Source organism: Cyrtonyx montezumae, unplaced genomic scaffold (assembly GCF_038088225.1).
Source record: "Cyrtonyx montezumae isolate F1298 unplaced genomic scaffold, pur_monq_1.0 scaffold_30, whole genome shotgun sequence".
Classification (NCBI taxonomy): domain Eukaryota; kingdom Metazoa; phylum Chordata; class Aves; order Galliformes; family Odontophoridae; genus Cyrtonyx; species Cyrtonyx montezumae.
Genome location: NW_027072035.1, coordinates 4,245,642 through 4,265,692, shown reverse-complemented (window position 1 = coordinate 4,265,692; position 20,051 = coordinate 4,245,642). Strand labels below are relative to the sequence as shown.

Here is a 20,051-nt window from a genome sequence, read left to right as displayed (position 1 = left end):
ATTTACCTGTGCAAAAATACTGCTGGATACAACAGCTAGTTTAGGTGTCAACTCCTCAGAGACTGATAAACCCTTCACAATTCTGATAAATTGAAAAGCCTAGAAACCCTGAGTTACTTATTCTAGGTTTAGAAAGTGTGCTTTAGTTAAACTAGTTAAACAAGCTGCCAGTCCAATTTAATATGAGATTAGGAAAGGACTTGACCTCTGTGTGCAGAAAAAAATCTTTCAGAGTTCTATCATGCGGTGTCTGTAAGCAGATTATCAGCTGAAGGTGAAATCAAGCAAAATTTAGATGACAAATGAATATCAGAATATTTTACTTAAAAACTTAATGGATTCTCTATAACTTATAAACCAAATATTAAATAAATGATGCTCTAAGTATGTAATGTGATAAATTAGGGATTAATGCAAGGATCTCTTTAAAAAATCTATGCTGTGTGTTTATACAGTAGGTCACTATCGTGAACTTATACTTCTTTCTTATTACCCTCAGCATCTATTCATTTCTGCATTGTGAATAAAAACAGAAACAACAATTAAAATATAAATCAAGTTTCATTTCAAGCTGTTGCAAGTAAGGCAACTTATTTTCCCATTTCAGAGTGACTGCACTGATTTTAGTTGCCTGATGACATCACTATGTAATGAAAAACAAAAGTTCTTCCAGAAGGAGACAAACATACTACCTTTCAATGTTAACTATAATGTATTTGGGGAAAATGTAACTCTTATAACAGTGTTCTGACTGAAGAAAATTTCCTTTTGTTATGGGTCAAAGATATATCTGAGACAAATCAATATGGAGCTTCCGGGAACTCCAGAATAGTAACACTGAGCCTTAAATTCTCCTGGAGGCAGAGTAAACTTAATTCATTATCTGATAAAGAATGAATGGAAGGAGATGCTTGGTTTGCAAGCAAGTCAGTGACATACACAAGAGATCACCTTGTGTAATATCTCAATTAGTGATATTATTTTTTGTTGCTGAAACAGGAAAAATACAAAACTCAATCATGTAACAGTCTTCAAAACTCAATATGCAGAATCACATAAATATGCATAATCAAGTAATGTAAGGAACAAAAGGCAAATGACCACGCATACTGCTGCTCAAAGTTGCAAGTCTAGAATCCCCAAAAATGTGTAACAAATAACTTTTTACAGTGATTGTTATTTCTAGAACGTGCACAAAATATACACATATCCTCAAATATATTTATAACATTCTGATTTAAGTATTACAAACTAAATCATCAAAAAACACATACATTGTAACCATATTCTCAAATTATTGCTGACCAAATCACACGAAATACATTTATCTCAGCATTTACTTCACCATAAGAGAATACTGAAGAGAATGCAGAAGAAGGATTGTATCATAGAACGGAAATATAGAGGAATGACTTAGAACATTTAACAGCTTAAAGCCTTAACTTCATCTTCACAGCAAGAAGAAAAAATACAGTTTAGAAGCATATAACTGTTAAAATTCAACACAAAAAGAAAAAATATCTATGAGACACTTCGTATATGTAAAAAATCAGATCATAGGTAATTGATTTTTCACCACCTTAAAAATTCTTTTCTGAAAAGCTTAAATAGCTACAGAAACTGTAAATAGTGATGACATTTTCATATTGTCAGCACTCTTCTAAACTTGTTATAACACCAATTTTCATTAAGCATCAGCTCATGTCTATCACCATACTTGCACAAGTTTTCATATAAGATAGAACTTCAAGTTGGAAATATACTTACACAGATTCAGTATCTTTTTCTTTTTTCATTATTCCTGATAAACCAAATGGCTTCCTCTTCCTTGGTTTTATCCCTGCAGAACAAAGCACTTCTCATTTAAAGATCAAAGTGATGAGTATATATCTAGCAGCATCAAACACTGGCACTTAACAATATCAGTACCTTTTAAACACTGCCATAACAACTGATACAAAGAGAGCAATGGAAATTGTACCAAGTGAAACTAAGGAAACCTAAAATATCTGTAATATTATTCCTGTGTGTTGTTAAGTGATACACCAATAAAAAAATTAAATCAAAGTACAGTTAAGACAGCACATTAATAATGTCAGTTGTTATAAAACTGATTGGCAGTGTATGTACAATTCTCAACGTTCAGTACAGTAGACTGTTAATTCTTTTAAGATTGATGCACTGCTCGTTTTGAAGAAAGGGAGCCAGCTCACAGAAACTCAAGAGATACAATTTCTCCTGCTGAACAGTAGTGGATCAGAATCTCAGACAGAATAGCACTTGGATCAGAAATCAAATCTTCCCCTATCAGCAGCTGCACTTCAATATCCACTTCCATGAATAATCCTAGCAGCTGCAGGCCACTTCTCCTAAGAAGTAGGATCTTTGTCCAATAAAAAGGTGAACACTGCTTGCATTTCCTGCTTATGCTGACTTCACGATTTCCCAGTGCTGTAGCTACTACTAAGACTGTAGCCATGCCTCCCCTCTTGCCTTTTTTCCCCACTTTTAGCATGGGTACATATACTACACTAAAGAAAAATTTTCCTTCATATCCATTTAACATGCTAAAATCAAAATACATTTAAATATTCCATCATTGTCATTTGTTTCTTCACTCAGTTTTTTGCTGTAGCTAAGTATACTGTCCCACTTTAAACAAAATGTACAGCTAACTGCAAACATCAGCTCCAATGAGTCTACAGTTTTGTTTCAACTTAATATGTTGTCTACACCAAACTTTTGAGCAGAAAGGTGGAAACAAATTGGTTTCCAAAAGTTTACAACTGATAGTTCAAGGGTGTCACTAAAATAACAAGGTCTGTGCTGAAAGTAAGGCCCTCTACTTTATGACATTGTCCCATGATATCAGAGTTGGATATTGTTGCTTTGTCTGCAAGCACTGGACCTTCCCACCAATATTCTGTTACATGTGGTTGCTGTGTAACAGAACAGCAGAGGGGCAGTCTGACAAAATGTCATCTGACACGGAAGTGCGTATGAAGCAAAGGTGTGTCACTGAATTCCTCCACGTGGAAAAAATGGTAATCACTGACATTCATTGACACTTGCTGAATATTTCTGGAGACCAAACAGTGAATGTGAGCACAGTGAGGCAATGCATGGTGTGTTTTGGCAGTGGCAATGGTGGGTCATCTCCACTGGCGCAGATGTTTCCAAGTGCGGCATGCAGGCTCTCGTTCATCGGTGGTGAATGTACAGCTAATGGGGGTGACTTGAAAAACAAGTTTTCTAGCTGAGCACTTGCTCTATCAAACAGTGCTACAGCGCTCTTCATATCTGATGTAGTCTCCACAGAAATAAACAGGAGGCATTACTTTTGGAGGGACTTACATACACAGCACATAAGGAATCTCTCAATTCCTGGAAATTTTCTGGGTGAAGTAACTAAAAATTTCTGAAATAAGGTAGCTGTAAACGTAGCAGTATCTTATGTTTTTATGAGGGCACAAATAGCTCTGAAGTAGTCTGACATTCATATCCAGACCAAAACAACAACAGATAGAATACTGAAATGGTTTCTTAACAGGGCTCCCCATTATTTCAATCCAAAAAAAAGCTTTAAGTCTCAGCTGCCAATCTTGGCAACTTGAGAACTGTCTCCCAGTACAGCTATTCTGTCAACTCCTTTGTTCCAAAACTAAATACATAGTATATGCAAATAAAACGGTTCTTAACCACTTTAAACAATTCCCTAAGTAAAATAAGTTACATCAACAAAGGAAGTCTTTGTGACCATAACACTGCATCAAAATTGGTACAACTAACATGGCAACAATGGAAAGAGCCTGGGCCATATTTTGACACTTGTAAATTAAGTTACACAGACATAACTGAACCAAATCCAAACCTTTCAAAACATAAGGTCTTAGCAAAAGTACACTTAGAATAAACATTAAAATTCTCTGACAATGATGCGTTAGGCTTATAAACAATTATTGTAGGTCTTATTTTAGGTTTGTTTCTCAAAGGAACAACTGCTTTTTAGTCAGCTAGAATACTTTCAAGTTAAATAAATTCACAAACTGTACACTATTCACTACTCAGTTTCAGGTACTATCCACTGCAAACAACTGTGCTACAGTAACTCACCTTCAACTGCACTGGATGTATTACATTCCTCAAATTCAATAGGACCTTAAAGAAATTAAAATGAAAACAAACATTAGATTAAATTTAATTTCAAGTGAAAGTGAAACAGTAAAACAGTTCATCCACTGCTAATATTTCCTGAAAACATCAGATAATCTATTCAGAATTTTAAACGGTAAACCACAATGACACACTTGATGATCAAACAGTTGATAAAAACATACACATGAGGCATACCATTAAGTATTTTTACTCCTTCACAGTGAAAAGTTTTAATTCTAGTGCACACAGTCCAAGTACAATTTAATATGCTATGCTACTACACTCAGGTGAAACTACTCTGTTTCCTTCTCTCAGTTCAAATTATATCTATAATCTATCAACATAAAGTTTCATATTTCTCTTATTTTAATAAAAGAAGAGCTATGTAAAGAAAAGTCAAAAACGAAAAAAGTGTAGCTATAAGTCCTAATCTTCTGCTTCACACATTTCCTAACTCTGTTATTTCTTCTGCTTCATCTTCATAGCCAATTACTTGGAAAATTAGAAAGGATGTACAGAATCTTAAATATATCAATAAAGAAGACAAAAACTTCAAAGAAATCATAAAGTCTGAGCAAGACAAAACAAAACAAAATCAATACTGTTAAAGCACAGTATCTAAGTAAGTTCACTATTATAATTTCCTACTATATTTGACACAAGGTGAAGGACAGGTGTCATTGCAAAGGGCAATGCTAACCCCCCGTTCTTTCAATTGAGCTAAGTCTAGAATTTGTTTTGCCTTAGAACGGACCTTTTTAGGAAGCTGAGCTGACAGGAAAAGGAATGAATTTCAAAAAGATGTTGTCAGGGAGTTAAAAAGAATCCCATCAGCGCTTGTGCAAGTGTTAAGAAAGCAAAGAACAAAAAGAATAGGGTCCTTGGGCCATGATGAAATGTCAGGACGCAACTGCAACCATACAAGTGAAAACAATATTGAGCACAGTAACTGGGACAGAGTGCTTATCTTCACATTTTTTGGGAGTACACGCAAGTTCATAGGTACATGCATTACAGAACAATGTGATTCTAATTCTGTAAGACATACAATCTCTCTTTTTCAACCTCTCTTCTAATTGAAATTGCAAGAGCTACTCTGAAAGTAAATGCCTCCCACTTTGTGATGTTGGCCACTGCATCAAGATGGATGTTGGTGGTATGGCAGTAGAGGATGAACCTTCCCACCAACATTCTGTTACATGTGGTTGCTGTGTAACAGAACAGCAGAGGGGCAGTCTGACAAAATGTTGTCTGACACGGAAGTGCATATGAAGCAAAGGTGTGTCACTGAATTCCTCCACGTGGAAAAAATGGCAACCACTGACATTCATTGACACTTGCTGAATATTTCTGGAGACCAAACAGTGAATGTGAGCACAGTGAGGCAATGCATGGTGTGTTTTGGCAGTGGCAATGGTGGGTCATTTCCACTGGTGCAGAGGTTTCCAAATGCAGCATGTAGGCTCTCGTTCATCGGTGGTGAATGTATAGCTAATGGGGGTGACTTGAAAAACAGTTTTCTAGCTGAGCACTTGCTCTATCAAACAGTGCTACAGCATTCTTTGTATCTGCCACAGTTTTTCATGGAAATAAATATACGGCATTACTTTTGGAGCAAATTACATATTTCAGTACTACAAGGGAAGATAGAAACTGTTAAACTTTAAATACAGAAACTGTTTTCTCTCCTAACCTTAAACAAATCTGAAAGTAAATGCTCTATTTTATCTTTTTAACAAAACTAATGTTATTCCAGAATATCTTGGCCAGAATATCTTGCCAAAGGTTGTGCAATTTTCAATGTTCACACAAAATAAAAGGTATGCTTGCAAGCACTTTTCAGTGCTCTTTCTGGAACCCTTTTCAAAACGAATGTGATAATTCTTACTCTCAAAATAAGCAGTTGATATAAACAGAACTTAGAAGAAAGACAAAGTTTGATTTAAATAGTACAAGACAGCAAATTACTGTGCTGCAATAAGAAATGTCACAGTGAAAATAAATTAAAAAAACCCAAAACACCATAGCTATGAATTAGAATTGTGAATTACACAACTGGAATTTATTTGCACTTAATTTATGTGGTTAATTACCTCAACTGGTTATATTTGCAATGTAACCCCTAAAATCTATATTTAACTTTTGAACTGTAAAACTGTTCAAATCACTATAAATAGTACATTTTGATAACACTTCTCAAATGAAAAAAAGTTATGCTTATGCCAAACAAAATACATTCAATTGAGAAACTGACGATGTAACTCCACGGTCAGTAATGATAAACAAATTGAGTTATGGGAGATGGATTAGCTTAAATCTGTCAGGTACTTAACTTGAGATCTCACAGATATATATATTTATTGTAATAATAACTAAGCCTACAGCTTCCTTGATAGTTAAAAAAAAACAAACTGAGCGTAGAACCACCATCAGCGCAGAATCTAGGATCACCCATTCCCCATTTATCTTAATGTAGTTATTAAGACTCCAAGTGAAGCTTCTGAAAGCAGAATATCAAAAGGCCAATTTCAAATGTCAATCTTAACTGCTCTTTAGATTTAAATTAATGAAAAACTTCAAATGGTAGCCTAATTATTCACTATGACAAGAAAAAATGCAAATCCCGAACAGATCTCTCATGCTACTATGTATTGAAAACATATGGACATTTTAAGCTGCTCTTCCAATCACTTATCCTTTACTCTTCTCAAATTCATATTAAAGCAAAGTCAGTGTGCTCCACAAGTCATCAAATCTGTGTATCTTGTAAAACAAAACAACAAGCATGGAAGAAACACGGACTCAGAGCTCTGACTGCAGATGTCTACATACATAACAATTTGACCAGCATTTTTTTTTAGCTATACTGTTCAAAACATACTGAGAAAGAAATGAAGAAAAATAGTACAAAACATAGAAGCTGAAGAACAAATCCATTACTTCTTCAGTACTACAGATGATACACTTTTCATCAGTTTGCTAGAGTCAGCTGTTTCTTCTATACATATTTAATTTGGCCAGGTAAAAAAAAAAAAAAGCCAAGCCAAGCCAAGCGCAAACACTCTTTCTCAAAACAAAAACAGAAGGGAAAACTGTAAACAACAAAGTCTCAAACATTTTTTAAGAGGAAAGCAATACTAAAACATTTTCAGGATACCACCTTTCCTCGTTACTTCTCCCAGTTACTACCACTGATCCTCAGACTTTTAAGACTTCCACACTAATGATTAAAATACATAAATATTTCAAGTTCCTGGAAACCTCATTCTTATTTCAGGTATCTTTAATTTTCACTTCAACAGAAGCAGAAAACGAAGATTAATATCTTGAGTGTTAAAATGAATCAGTGTTATCTATGTGCCTAATGTTAGTTAGAAGGCATATTTTTTTTCCATCTTTTGGTATTGAAACACCTCCCCTAGTTCATGTCAGTCTTTTAACAATGCGTTCTTTCCTTATGTGGACTGTGAAAATTGATTTGAAATGTGTTTTTTTTACTTAAGAACTGTTATAGACAGTAGCAAGATAAAAGTGCAATGAATTTCAGAAAGAAGGGCTTATGATTCACAAAAATCGATATAGTTAGCATGGAGACTGTAAATGCACCTTCTTCCTAATGATCCCAATTGGCTTTATGCTCCCTCAAGATGAGATGGGCAGTTCATATAAAAATCCCTTCTCCCCACCTGCTTGTCCCTTTCCTTGCATTGACTAATTGCTTTACCACAAGAAACTTAAATATCCATCATGAAAACAGCTTTCTCTTACAAATTGTGTGAAGCAGTTCTAAATAATCTTTTAATCCTAACTTACATTTTCTACTTAATGCAAATTCCAGTATAGCCCTTCATCTTTTGAATTTTCTAAGTTCACAACACTCAACGTTATCACTAATGAGCCTACCAAATAACATATTGAGGTTACTGTTTTCCTCCAGTATCACAGGATGTTAGCTTTTTTTTTTTTTAAAGTTTGTGTTTAACCAGCTGCTGCCATGTAGTACTACTTGCTTGTAGCAAAGGCAAGCAAGGGCAAATTCACACATTTTGCTCTTCTGCACAGAATAGCGAATTCTGTAGTAGCTCTAAATTTTGCCAAGTTCTGTTCTGTAACTTCTGATCTCTCAACAGTTCTGTTCCCTATATGCCTGCTGTAAAGAGCATATTTTGCCTGGGGTGTAGTATTTTTAAACCAAAATAACATTTCAGAAATAGACTTTTTATGTGATTCTATGGTGAGCCAACTTAGAAAACAGAATAGCTGTGATGAGCCTTTGGTAGGCCACAAAATAGCTGGAGTTTCTTGTGAGCAGATGGCTTTGTGCCTGAAGAGGTAATAACACTGTCATCCAGCTAGAAAGCAGTGTGTACTGTGGCTACACTGTCTCTCACTGTAACTAGATGCAGTCTTACACCCAGCCAAAAGGTCGCAGGCAGACATGTTGCTATGGAAGAAAAGCACCACAAAGGATATCACAGCTCTCTTAAAAAGGACTCTTCCACTGTCCACTGTATTTCTGTATCTGGATAACAAAAGCATCTGTGCTACCACTGCAAAAACAACAACAACAACAACAAAAACCAAACAAACAACTTTATTCTCTGAACAACCATATCTCCACCTTTCTAATTACTGCTTTCTTAATCATTAGATAATACCCTCAAAAAATCCTAATGGGCTGGTACTAATGGAGATTTCCAAGTAGGTGTACTACATAGATGCACGTCAAAGCATGAAAACTTATGTGCTGGTATGACAGTAACCTTCATGACAGCTGCATTGAGATGTGGATGCACTACCTTTTCACCAGGAGGAAAGTAGTTTTCTTTACAGACTTGTCCCCAATTATTGAAGCACAGATGACAGGTTAATTCCAACAGGGATTTCAGCCTCAAACCCATATTAACACAGTGACTTAACAGCACTGATACTTTTGTTTACAGACCCTAACACTGCAGTCTAATCCCTGCAATTTCCAAAACAAGGATACCATCACACTTTCCATGGCGGCATCCAAAGGAAGACAAGCAGTCATTTCACATTTAACAGGTACTGGTGATGACAGGGACTGAAGCCATACCCTGAAGCTGACATTTTTCTAGAAGTCTCAGGAGTCCTTGCCACATGACAGCCCAAAGCATTGAAAAGAGCCTTCTAGATCTTACCACACTGCAATAATAATGATAATAATCTGCAGTACTACAATCAAAGCATTGAGATTTGCTTTGTTCTTTTTTTTTTTTTTCACAAAATGAAAATAATGTGAATTGAGAAGTAAACCCATTCTCAAGCATAGTCTTAGAACTAGAACTTAGGACTGTGAAAATCAAATATATATGTTAAGACATTTTAAGTAAGTAAAAAATGACTGTTGAGATCCAGCCCACCTCTTACAAAATACCTGCATTAGTGTTCTTCTTGTTTAGAAATGAGTAGATTCAGGCTCCACATAATTTTTGAGGTCTATTCTGCCTGTTGCTAAGTTGACAAATAGAATGGTAACTCAGTGACTTAAGTTCTGAAATACCTGTTCATAAACTTTAATAGCTTTATTTGATACGGTACATATAGAGGGTAGAAAAAATAGTATGTATAGTCTAAATATAGGTTAGCCTTTACAACAGAGATATGAATATCCTTGTGGGATTTCAATCACTTAAGTATACATAACTAGCCAGCAGTACTGAAGTGAGAACTTAGTTCTCATGAGGGAGCCATAAAATTCAGTAAGCTTCTCTAATTGTACATAAACGTTCCCACCAAGCATCATCCTAAAACATTTTCAAATCCAAGCTGCTACAGTTCACAGCATGCCACCAGTAGGAACAGACATAGATTGGAAGAAAAGGCAAATGGGCAATGGTTCTACAGACACATGGAAAAAAACAGCTGCTACTTGACAAGAGACTGAAGCAAATAAATCAGCAGTGGATCGGTTCATGGTTTTTGAAAATGAGGAGCCTACAGTTTGCTGTAACAGAAAATGATAATTTGAATAGATGGAGAGTTTCCATTTCGATTAATCTAACAGCTTACAGCAAGTGACACTAATATTAAGTAACAGTCTGTAGCTTGGGATGCCTCTCCTTTTTGGAAAATATAGGTGCAATTTCTTTAGAAGAGTAAGTACATGGAGTTTTCATGAAACTAAAAAGAAGGATGGCACACTAGACACAGACACTGATGTTATTCAGAGTCGATTGGAAAAAATGTAAATCGTGCTTATACAATTGCACAGTAAAGTATAATGCAGGACCTGCTGTGTATTTAGCCTCGGTGTGTGGGAACAGTATTCTCAGAGTATACTCAAGGCAACAACAGAAGAGGGTTTGTAAGTAACAACCTTCACACCTTCTACTAGATTTATCCACAAAGTAACACTAATTGTTTTGAATACAGTCATGTTCTTTCTTAACTACCTTGAAAACAGTCCTAACACCTATCCCTAGCATAGGAGGAAGTAACAGTGGGAAAATTAAGGCTTTGCTAAGACCAAACAACTGAAACCATTGTCAATTGGCTTAATAGAGGGGAAAAAAGAAAAAAAAGAAAAAAGAAAAAATGAAGCTTTATTTTTTGATTCTTAAATAAACAAGGCAGATAAAAAAGCCAACTAGTATTATCACTAGGAAAGCAAATATTATGTCATCCTCCGGTAAAGAGCCCACAGTAAGTATGCCAATGAACTGGAAAATCCTGCCAAGCTAAAAAGGTAAACAAATCAAGAAGTCAACAAATCAGTTAAAAACTGTTTTACATTGGTATCTGATTTTAGCAACAGCCCCCTTTCTGGTTAAAGGAGGCTATGCCTGACAGGAAGCAAAGCTCTCCCACTGAAGCATGTATTTTTATTAACTACATTTAATTTTTAATAACTCAAAACATTCAGGCATTTAGGAAAGTACATAAATTCTGCCCTTCCCCCATTCCAAGGAATCAGTTTACACACACGCACGTACACATATAAACGTTAATGTATCTGTTTCAATCAAGCTTTTTTTTTTAAATATATGCAAATCTGCTCTTGTACTTACAAGACATAGTTACAAATATAGTAACAAACAACACTTTTGTTTTTGATGAAAACAGAAGTTTTTCTCTTTGATAGTAAATCATGCATGAAGGGAGCACAATTTTTTTAAAACTGCATATGCTTCACATACTGCTTCTAATGGCAAAGCTTTGCGTGCCTGGCCCAGTGCCAGTTGACAGCTCAGCTGGATATCAATGCACATTCTGACCCCCCTTGCAGCGTGTCACTTCTGAATTGTTTCCGCAGTAGAAAGTTTATTCAACCTCTCTCTCAAATTCAGTGGACCGACCATCATTCTGCTATTTAATCATAGCAGAACAGGTTATTTTTCTGACAGCACTAAAGCCAGAGAGCAATTCCTAATGAACAGCTTGATACAAGTGGAATTTCGACTGTTTTAGCCTCAATTAATTCTGCTGTCAAAACAAATGACTGCTTTTAGTGTTTAGATGTTAAGCTGCATCACAAAGGTCAATTTTGTATGTACACAAACACATAAGCAATCTTTTTCTTGCCATCATCTGATCCTGATCCAAGCTTTCAAATATAGAAACCAGGAAACAACAAAAAAAAAAATTTTCAACATTACAATTTCTAACACCAGCTTTCCATTTTTACTGCCTTTCCAGAAAGAGTAGTATTTTTCTGAGAATTTTAATTTTCTGCAGAAAGTAACTCCTTATTCTAGAATTAAAAAAATAAAAATAATAATAAAAAAGTAGAGTAAAACTAAATTAAACACAGCCTATTTGTAAGAATGCATTTTATAAAGATGAATGATCTTTGAGGTAAACACCTATGTACAGGCGAAAGTAATGACTCCTACTTATTTCCATGGAAACTAACTGGCACATTAACACGTATCTATTTCACAGAGCAAATTTTCAGCTACAGAACACTCATTTTTAACACAGTCACCACCATTATCTGTGCATTTTCACTAGTGATGAAGAAAAGAGCCTGCATGCTGTGCCTGTAAATCTGAACCAGTGGAGGTAACCGCTGTTACTGTTGCCACTGACTGAGGTGATTGAGATACTCTTCATTTTCTTATGTGAGAGCTGTGCATGGCCATTTAGAATGTGGCTTGCTTTTCACGTCACTGTTACCACTGCTGAAACACACTGCTCAACCCCTGTCCACCACCTCACTAAGCTCACATCCACTGTTTGGTATCCAAAAACATTCAGAAAGCAATGACAAATGTCAATGGGTGCCATTTTTTCCACACAGAGAAATTAGATGTCACAGATTTAGTTCACACTTCCATGCCAGGCACCATTTTGTCAGAGTCCCCCTCTGCTGCCATCTGTCACATGGCATCAGAACGTAACAGGGTATTAGTGTGAACATTCAACTACTACTGCCACACCAACATCTATCGCTGATGAAGTGAGTAAACAGCATAAAATAGGAAGCATTACTTTCAGAGCAGACCTAGTATTTATCATACCAAGAAGTCTCAAGCAAATACTAGCTCTTGGATTTGGTCTGCTATACTATGCAAATTAGGATGAATTACTTAAATCAGAAAAAAAAAAAAAAAAAAAAGGCCTGAAAGCAGGCCAAACTGAGAAAATATTGAAATAATGATGGGACAGCCATATTCTTAAATCTAATTCTATAAAGAATTTACATATGGTTTTCATTACAATCACTGAATGTTTTACTAGTCTTCTTTATGTCCTCAGGCTTATGTACCAGCTTAGCATTCTAGAGTTGCTTAACACTTGAATGAAATCTTTTTTATTATTTTGCCAAAAACAAACAAAAAAAGCACTACAGTACAGCGATAGTAATTCTTTCAAAAAAAAAAAAAAAAGATAGCTGCCAATGACATCACAGATAACTATGCTTAGAAGTAGTAGCAACATGGGTAGTACTTCCAAGCAATGTCTCTTTAGATGAAGAGATTAACACTGAAGGAGTACAAACTTTGCCTGCATTCACTGAACAAGCAATCTGTTCTTACCCTGATTCTGCTGCAAGGCTTTCAGCCCTGCACCCTGTTCACTGGATCAAAGGGAAGAGCATTCATCTCAGGCTCTTCAGGTACTGTGAATACAACTCCACAAACACATTAAGCATGCTTCTCTCAGGGGGTAAGATCTCCCTGTGGCTTATACAGAAACAACAAACAAAAGAAGAATCATTACCTTCATAGTTTTAAAACCATTACTATCGATTAAGATATTTACCAGCAGAAAGAAGAGAGTAGATTTTTTTTTCTCTAAGATGACAAACATCTTTAGTTACAGTCATTTTTATTGCTCAGATAACACAGGAATTTTTAATGAGAAACAGTAAGTACACATCCAAAGCAGTTTAAAGTTTGAGATCCAACTATTCTGCCACACCTGGACACAAAAACAACAAGCACTGGAAATATCAGCAGCTTTCTGAAACTCATTAAATGAGCAGAAAAACTAACATCAGCCAGGAGAGTGATCAGCAGAATGCAACGCTCACAAGTGCCTTTCTTCACAGCACTCACCCTTGCTCACCTTCTTCTATCCTCTTGCTTTACTTTGCATCTGCACTCATGCTTCTTCCTTTATTTTCTTGGGTTAGTAAACAACTGGACCAGAGATGTCCACGGCCATCAGACAAACATACTCAGCTGTCAGCTGACTCTCAGAGTAACCAACGTTGTTACAACTGTCTCTCAATTAAACAGATGGACTAACTGGGTTACTTCCTTACCTCTATTTTTATCAAATCTCTGCAGCACATACTTTTCCATCAAATTAGGTTGAAAGTAGCAACATCTTGTGAAAATGAAAAGGCAGGACTGCATGTGCCTAGTCTATTAAGTATATGCAACACACAGTTCTGTGCCTTCAGGTTGCGGGTAGAACGTGCAGGTATACAGTGATGATAGAAACAGATATATATAAATACTATTTTTCTTAAACAAGAGTCAACTCAGGTTCTGCAGCATCAGACTTTAAATACATTAAATTGTACCTCTCATCTTTTATCATTTATTTCTAACTGTTGCACATTGCATTGTCCCTGTAAATGAAGAAGCCCAAGGCTTCTTGCTGAAGTCCTCAATTCAAACCCATGAAACTATAGGACGTTTAAGACTGGATAAAAATACAAACAAACAACAACAACAAAAAGATAGTATACAGAATTTTTTTTCCTGACAGAAAAATCATTTTCCTGGTAATTATACAACATTTTCCTGCTTTGTAGGATATATTAAAAAGTGCTTTCCTGTTTACTTGTACAGAAGAGTTAGTTACTGGAGCAAGAAAGAAAGAATGCAAGTTTAATCACCTCTCCACCCCAACCATAAAATAAGTATTGATTAATGCACAACAGTTTCCATACGTGTGCCAATAGCAAGCAAAAAAAGCACTGCTAAAATTCTTCCGTGTGTTTGGTTTTTTTTCCTTTTTTTCTTTTTCTTTTTTTTCCTACAGCTCAAGGGGAGTACATGTGACATTTCTTTGGGGGATTTTTTTTTAATGGAATCCACAGGAACAAGAGAAACAGTACTAAGGATGTTATGGTAACAACAACCCTCTTCACTCCATTTACGCTCAAAGAAAAGAGCTCCTTAAAGCAGGCTAAGTTATACCCTGAAATACGTCTCACTGCTCAAAACCATAAAATATGCATAATATTATTTTTTTGATCCTTGTATTGGACATTAAAACAAAAAAATATCATGCAAGTGTGCCAGTATCCAAGTCAGTGGTTGCAAAAGGGGACAAATGTTATGTGATAACACACGGATTTTCCACTCCTATCTATAAAATGATACAGCACTCTGCAATCCTCTGAATGTTATCCACTGCAATAACAGACCTGAGGCACACTGTGAACTAAATTACCAAAGTGTAGGAAGTTTAATGAGCAACAGAATTTTTTATACTTTATTTTTCCAGAAATGGTAACCAACGAGGGAAAATTCTTCAGAACAAATCCATTTTAATATAATACAAAGAATTCAAATTACAAACACTATTAATAGAAGACAGGAATCCCAGTGAATTGGTACAGTTAAAATTGGGTTTAGCTACAAAGAATGCAGGTCTAAAAGTCATTTGAGCAAAGAAGCAAACAGAAATGAGCATGTGTTAAACATATATACCTGCAAGAAAACAGGCAGAAATTTCCATTTTTGTAGTATTTAGCAATTTCATACATATGAATTCAGCCTGATAGGTAGAGAAGAGGGTAAATGTCTCCACAAGTAGCTCAGTTTGCTGCTGCTCAGGCATTTTTTCTATGATCAAGTAATTGTCAAGGGGTACCCCTACTCTACATTGCCAAAACACAGTAAAATCAATATCCATGATCTAAAATGGAACTGTTCATGCAGAAAGCCACTGGATACAGAATATGATGTATGACAGTTAAGAAGACAATAAGAAGATACTGAAGATGAAGCAGACAAGACTTTGCACTTTCTGACAATCAGGAAGCAAAAGGTCAAACTTAAGTAGGGAGAATTCATTTTGAAACGCCAAATGATATTCTCGATCAAGTGAGAGCATACAGAAATAGCTGACGCAGACCATCAGTTCAGTCGAAATTGTCCAGTCGTAGTATGTACTGGTATAAAGCACTTCCACGCTGCACAATGACCAACAATGAAATTAGGAGTTAATTAGAAGCATTACTGTGCAGCACAACTTACTGATCAGTGCAAGGATACTATATGCACAGCTCAGGATTTATTTCATTTTTATTAGAAATCTATCACAGTCAAAGATTTTGAGTTTAAGTCTACTTGAGTTTGCCCTGCTTGCTTCCCTACTCTTAAACTCTTTTTAAAACAAGAAGTTTGTGTTAAAAGATTCAAGATGCTCTTCTCTAACATTACAGTTTACTAAAAATGAACTACACCACAGATGTTTATAAAAAGGTTTCCAATTTCTTTTAGATTTCAGAAAGCTTCTTTTTTCTTTTCTTTTTTTTCTTATTTGGTAAACGTTATCTTCTGAAAGTTAAAAAAAAAAAAAGTATACTTCTTCCAATTTTGCTTGCTATGAAAATCAAGTTTGAAAAGGCTACTTAGTTGACATTTGTGTCCAGGAGAACCTCTTATACCTTAAAAGAGAAACGTCTCAAACAAATAAAAAACCCTCAATTCCCCTCAGTATTAATTCCATATAATGTTACACTATTTATATGACTGGTATTACTGTACTAGCACAAAGTATTTCTCACAATGTTATTTCTATTCTCAGATGTTTAACAGCCCTTTAATTACTATCATAGCAGCAGCTATCCTGCCCATTACTTCATTTTCTGAGGACTCTTATTAGTACATTTTTCGTACTTAAGTTACTGCAATGAATATTGCTTTGTTCCCACAGCCCAAAAATAGCATCCGCCTCTGCCAGCAGCTGTTTTTGTTTGTCATAGGAAAATTCAAGTAAACATGACACTTCTTCACCTTACAAAGTCCAAGCTTTTCTCTATAGCATCTATAGTTGTTTATCAGTTTCAGAGGTACATTTCATTTCCCCCACCCCACCTGCTGCTGAACATACTTATATTTCATTTCAGTGCTTGAGCTAGATCTGTGAAAGAAATCACAGAATTGTAAAGAAGTCCAAAGAACTCCTAACAACGGAATGAGCCCAAATGGAGAGGTGAAAGCATTTTAAAGCGTTATTTTTAGGTAATCTCTTACTGTCATCACTAGGTTTGTTTTGACACATCAACGAAGTACGCTTCTTTATGCTCTTCCACTGCTCTTTCCATCGACTGCAGCTGAGCTTATGGTTGTTTTACAGATTTTTTTTTTTTTTTTTTTGGCATCACATCCAGTTCCTGATTTCCCTGATTATCTTGGGAGAAGTGAATATTTATCCAACTGGATCAACTTCTCTTCCTTAGACAGAAGGGGTACAATTTTTCACACAGCAGGAAAGGATGACCCAACTTTCAAATTCAGAAGCACAAGTTATGATAACGCTATTTATCCAATGAAGAAGCTACAACAGAAATGATTACTGTTTTTGGATATGAATTGTTCTCGATTCTACTTAAAACACAATCACCCTAAAGCAAAAAGCTCAACAAACTTCCTCAGAGAACCACATTTATAGCCCAGGCTGTCAAATAATGTTAGATTTCCAGTTGGTTGACAAATTCGGTGCAATGCTACCAATCTTCCACAGGTACTGGGAGAAAAACCTGTACATTCATAATTCTCCAGACAGCCCATTTAAAATAAATAGTTTATTTTCTTTCAATTAAAACAAGTTTTCAAGTGAGGTATATATAATTATTAAAAACCTATGCTGGCAGATGAGGCTTCCTGAAGTTCACAACAGCCGTGGCAAACTTTTTGTCAAAGAAAGGACCTAGTTTTAGCAGGCAAATCAAAGACAGCCCTAGGACAGTAATGAAGACACGCTGAGCTTGCACCTCTTCCTTGAAAACAATGCTCAATCGCTTAGAAAATATATATACTTTAAAAAAAAGGCCACACAGGAGTTACTTTAAGCTTCTTAGAGTAATCCTAAAAGACATCCACACTTTATTTCTTCCATTAACTTCTGAAATAAACCACCTCCTTTACAAAGAATATTTTCCTAAATCTCTTTGATACTGTCACTGTTGAAAACTAAAGTCATTCTCCTGTTATTCTTCTGTGTAGAATTACGTATGGACACAGGCTTTGAAAAACTAAGACACTTCTGGCTATTTATGTACCTATTCACAATGGCTGTCAGCATTAAGTTATTCACAATATTTACAGGAAATATAAGGAAAATAAATTGTAAGAGCAACAAAGAAATACTTGCTTTGTTATAAGTCCTTGTGGAAAAGAAGCTCAAAGATGTCATGCAGAGCTGTTCAAAAATTAGTTCTGCCATGTTCTGTTTCACTTCCATGCACTTTGTTGTTGTTTAGTTCCCGAGAAAAGTGTTTTTATAAAAGCTATAAGCTATTATGCTATGAAGCAAACCTGCGGAAAACACCACCGCCACACCCAGCAGTGTTTCAAGTCCTCCTCTCAAAGCAGAGTTTATTATTGAAGAACATAAAAAGCTAGCAGCTTTAATCAAAGCTTCAGTACTCCACAGTTCTTATTTTGCTTCTCAATCAATGGGAACTAAATTACTTTTGAAATTTTGGAGAATACAGTTGTTCCTAATGTCATTTTGTCTACTCTTTGCATCTTGTTCACTTCTTCACTAGATGCAGCATGTAGTTTAACACAAAATACTAACAATATGAAGTTAGTCGATCTGTGCATTAATACTATGCTCGTTACTTTGCACTAGCTTTGCAGCTACTGCGCAACTCACTTTAATACTCTTGCAGTCACTGTGGAAAAAATAACTAAGTAGTGCTTCACAGGCATTTAGGTTTAAAATGTCCACATAAGCAACTGGTGAAGGCCTAATAGCATGTCATAAACTCCCACTTGAGCTTTGCACTAATCCCCACCACAGCCAATAGACAGCAACATAATACATCAAATAATCTACAACTCAGTTGAGTTAACGGAGCCAGTTGAATTAAAGCCTAGGTAAAATTTGTTTTTTAAGTGTTTACTAAATTGAAGCTTTGAAGCAATTCTGAATTCGAATACAATTCTGGTAACAGGCAATGCTGGCAGCAATAATGAGCTTCTAAGGAATCCAGATTAAACTGCTTTGATTATAATCCAAGCAGTAAACATAATGGTTTGTAAACAGTTTTGTAGTCTCTGAAATTCCCACACTGCTTTCAGCAGGAATAGCATACCTAAATAAATCATTATTTTTTAAGACTTTAAGATAGAAACTTGGCTAGCACTCCAGAATCAGAGCTGCCAGATCAGTCAAGGATCACCAGCACACTGACAATAACACTTACATACGTTTTTCTGATCTTTTTCCATCTTTATAGGTATTGAAGATTTTACCATGATAGCTGTTAAAAGTCACTCTAGACTACTTGAAAGCTTTCCCTGAGAAACATATTTCAAAAAGCTTTTAAAAAATGTATATATTCTGAGTTAATGTCTACATTTGCAATTTAAACTCCCGATGACTGGAGTAACCAGGAAACCTTGAGAACATTTTTTTTTTTCCGCACTGCTTAATAAAGCAGAATAGGTTTCACAAGCTCCAAAAAGATACAGACCAAACATTAATTTACTAGGATTACTACTTAATTACTGTCCAAATTCGGAATTTCTGGCACTGTTGAAGGAAGAAAAAGGAATGAAGAGAATACACCTGTCCTTTCTGAACCCCATTATCTACAGAAGCATCATTTAATGAAAAGACCTTACACTGTTATTCCCAGTATCTAAAAGGATGAGCGGGACAAGGAAAATGTGCAAGAGCCAGTGATGGCTGATCCACGGCAATTGTGGACAGGAAATACTCTCAATTATTTCTGTAGAAAGAGTGGATGAATTGCTTGCACCAATTTTACAATGCTTCAGCAAATGCAGTTTTCTAACACCTCTTGCCATTCAAGTTTATTGGGTGAATAGTAATTGACAGGAGAAGTATTTTTACAGATGACAAGCATTTTTATAGGCTTTTGCTTTTTTCACAGAATAAATTCTAGATGTTTATGCTGTAATAGTGCAGGTGGCTGACTCCTCTTTGTCAGATTTTCACTGTCTGCTTACAGAGGTAAGGACACAGAGTTGGAAAGAATATAATTTCTTAGCTAATTATAATTGTGCAAGATGGGTCAAACTAGCACAAGATCAATTAATATTTCGGTATGACAGTGAAGAGATGATCGAGCACATCTCTCACACTAAATAATAGTACAGCATACATAGTTAGTTGCCATCTGTGGATGATTGTTTTATTGGATGGTTATGCAGCCAGCAAGGATTTTGGCTTTCTGTTGTTCTCTGTATTACAATACAATCCTTGTT

The 20,051-nt window shown here is 35.6% G+C and overlaps 1 protein-coding gene across 3 annotated transcripts in view; it reads right to left on the bottom strand.

Annotated features, from left to right (window-relative positions):
• Positions 1–20,051, bottom strand: part of FCHO2 (FCH and mu domain containing endocytic adaptor 2) — a 91,394-nt gene that overhangs the window by 38,838 nt on the left and 32,505 nt on the right. For all 3 annotated transcript variants that reach the window (XM_065744200.1, XM_065744199.1, XM_065744201.1), the window contains exons 9-10: positions 4,114–4,158; positions 1,768–1,840 (exon numbers count right to left, since the gene is read on the bottom strand). In XM_065744200.1, coding sequence (XP_065600272.1) covers positions 1,768–1,840; positions 4,114–4,158 — 118 coding nt within the window. The remainder of the gene's footprint in view (positions 1–1,767; positions 1,841–4,113; positions 4,159–20,051) is intronic.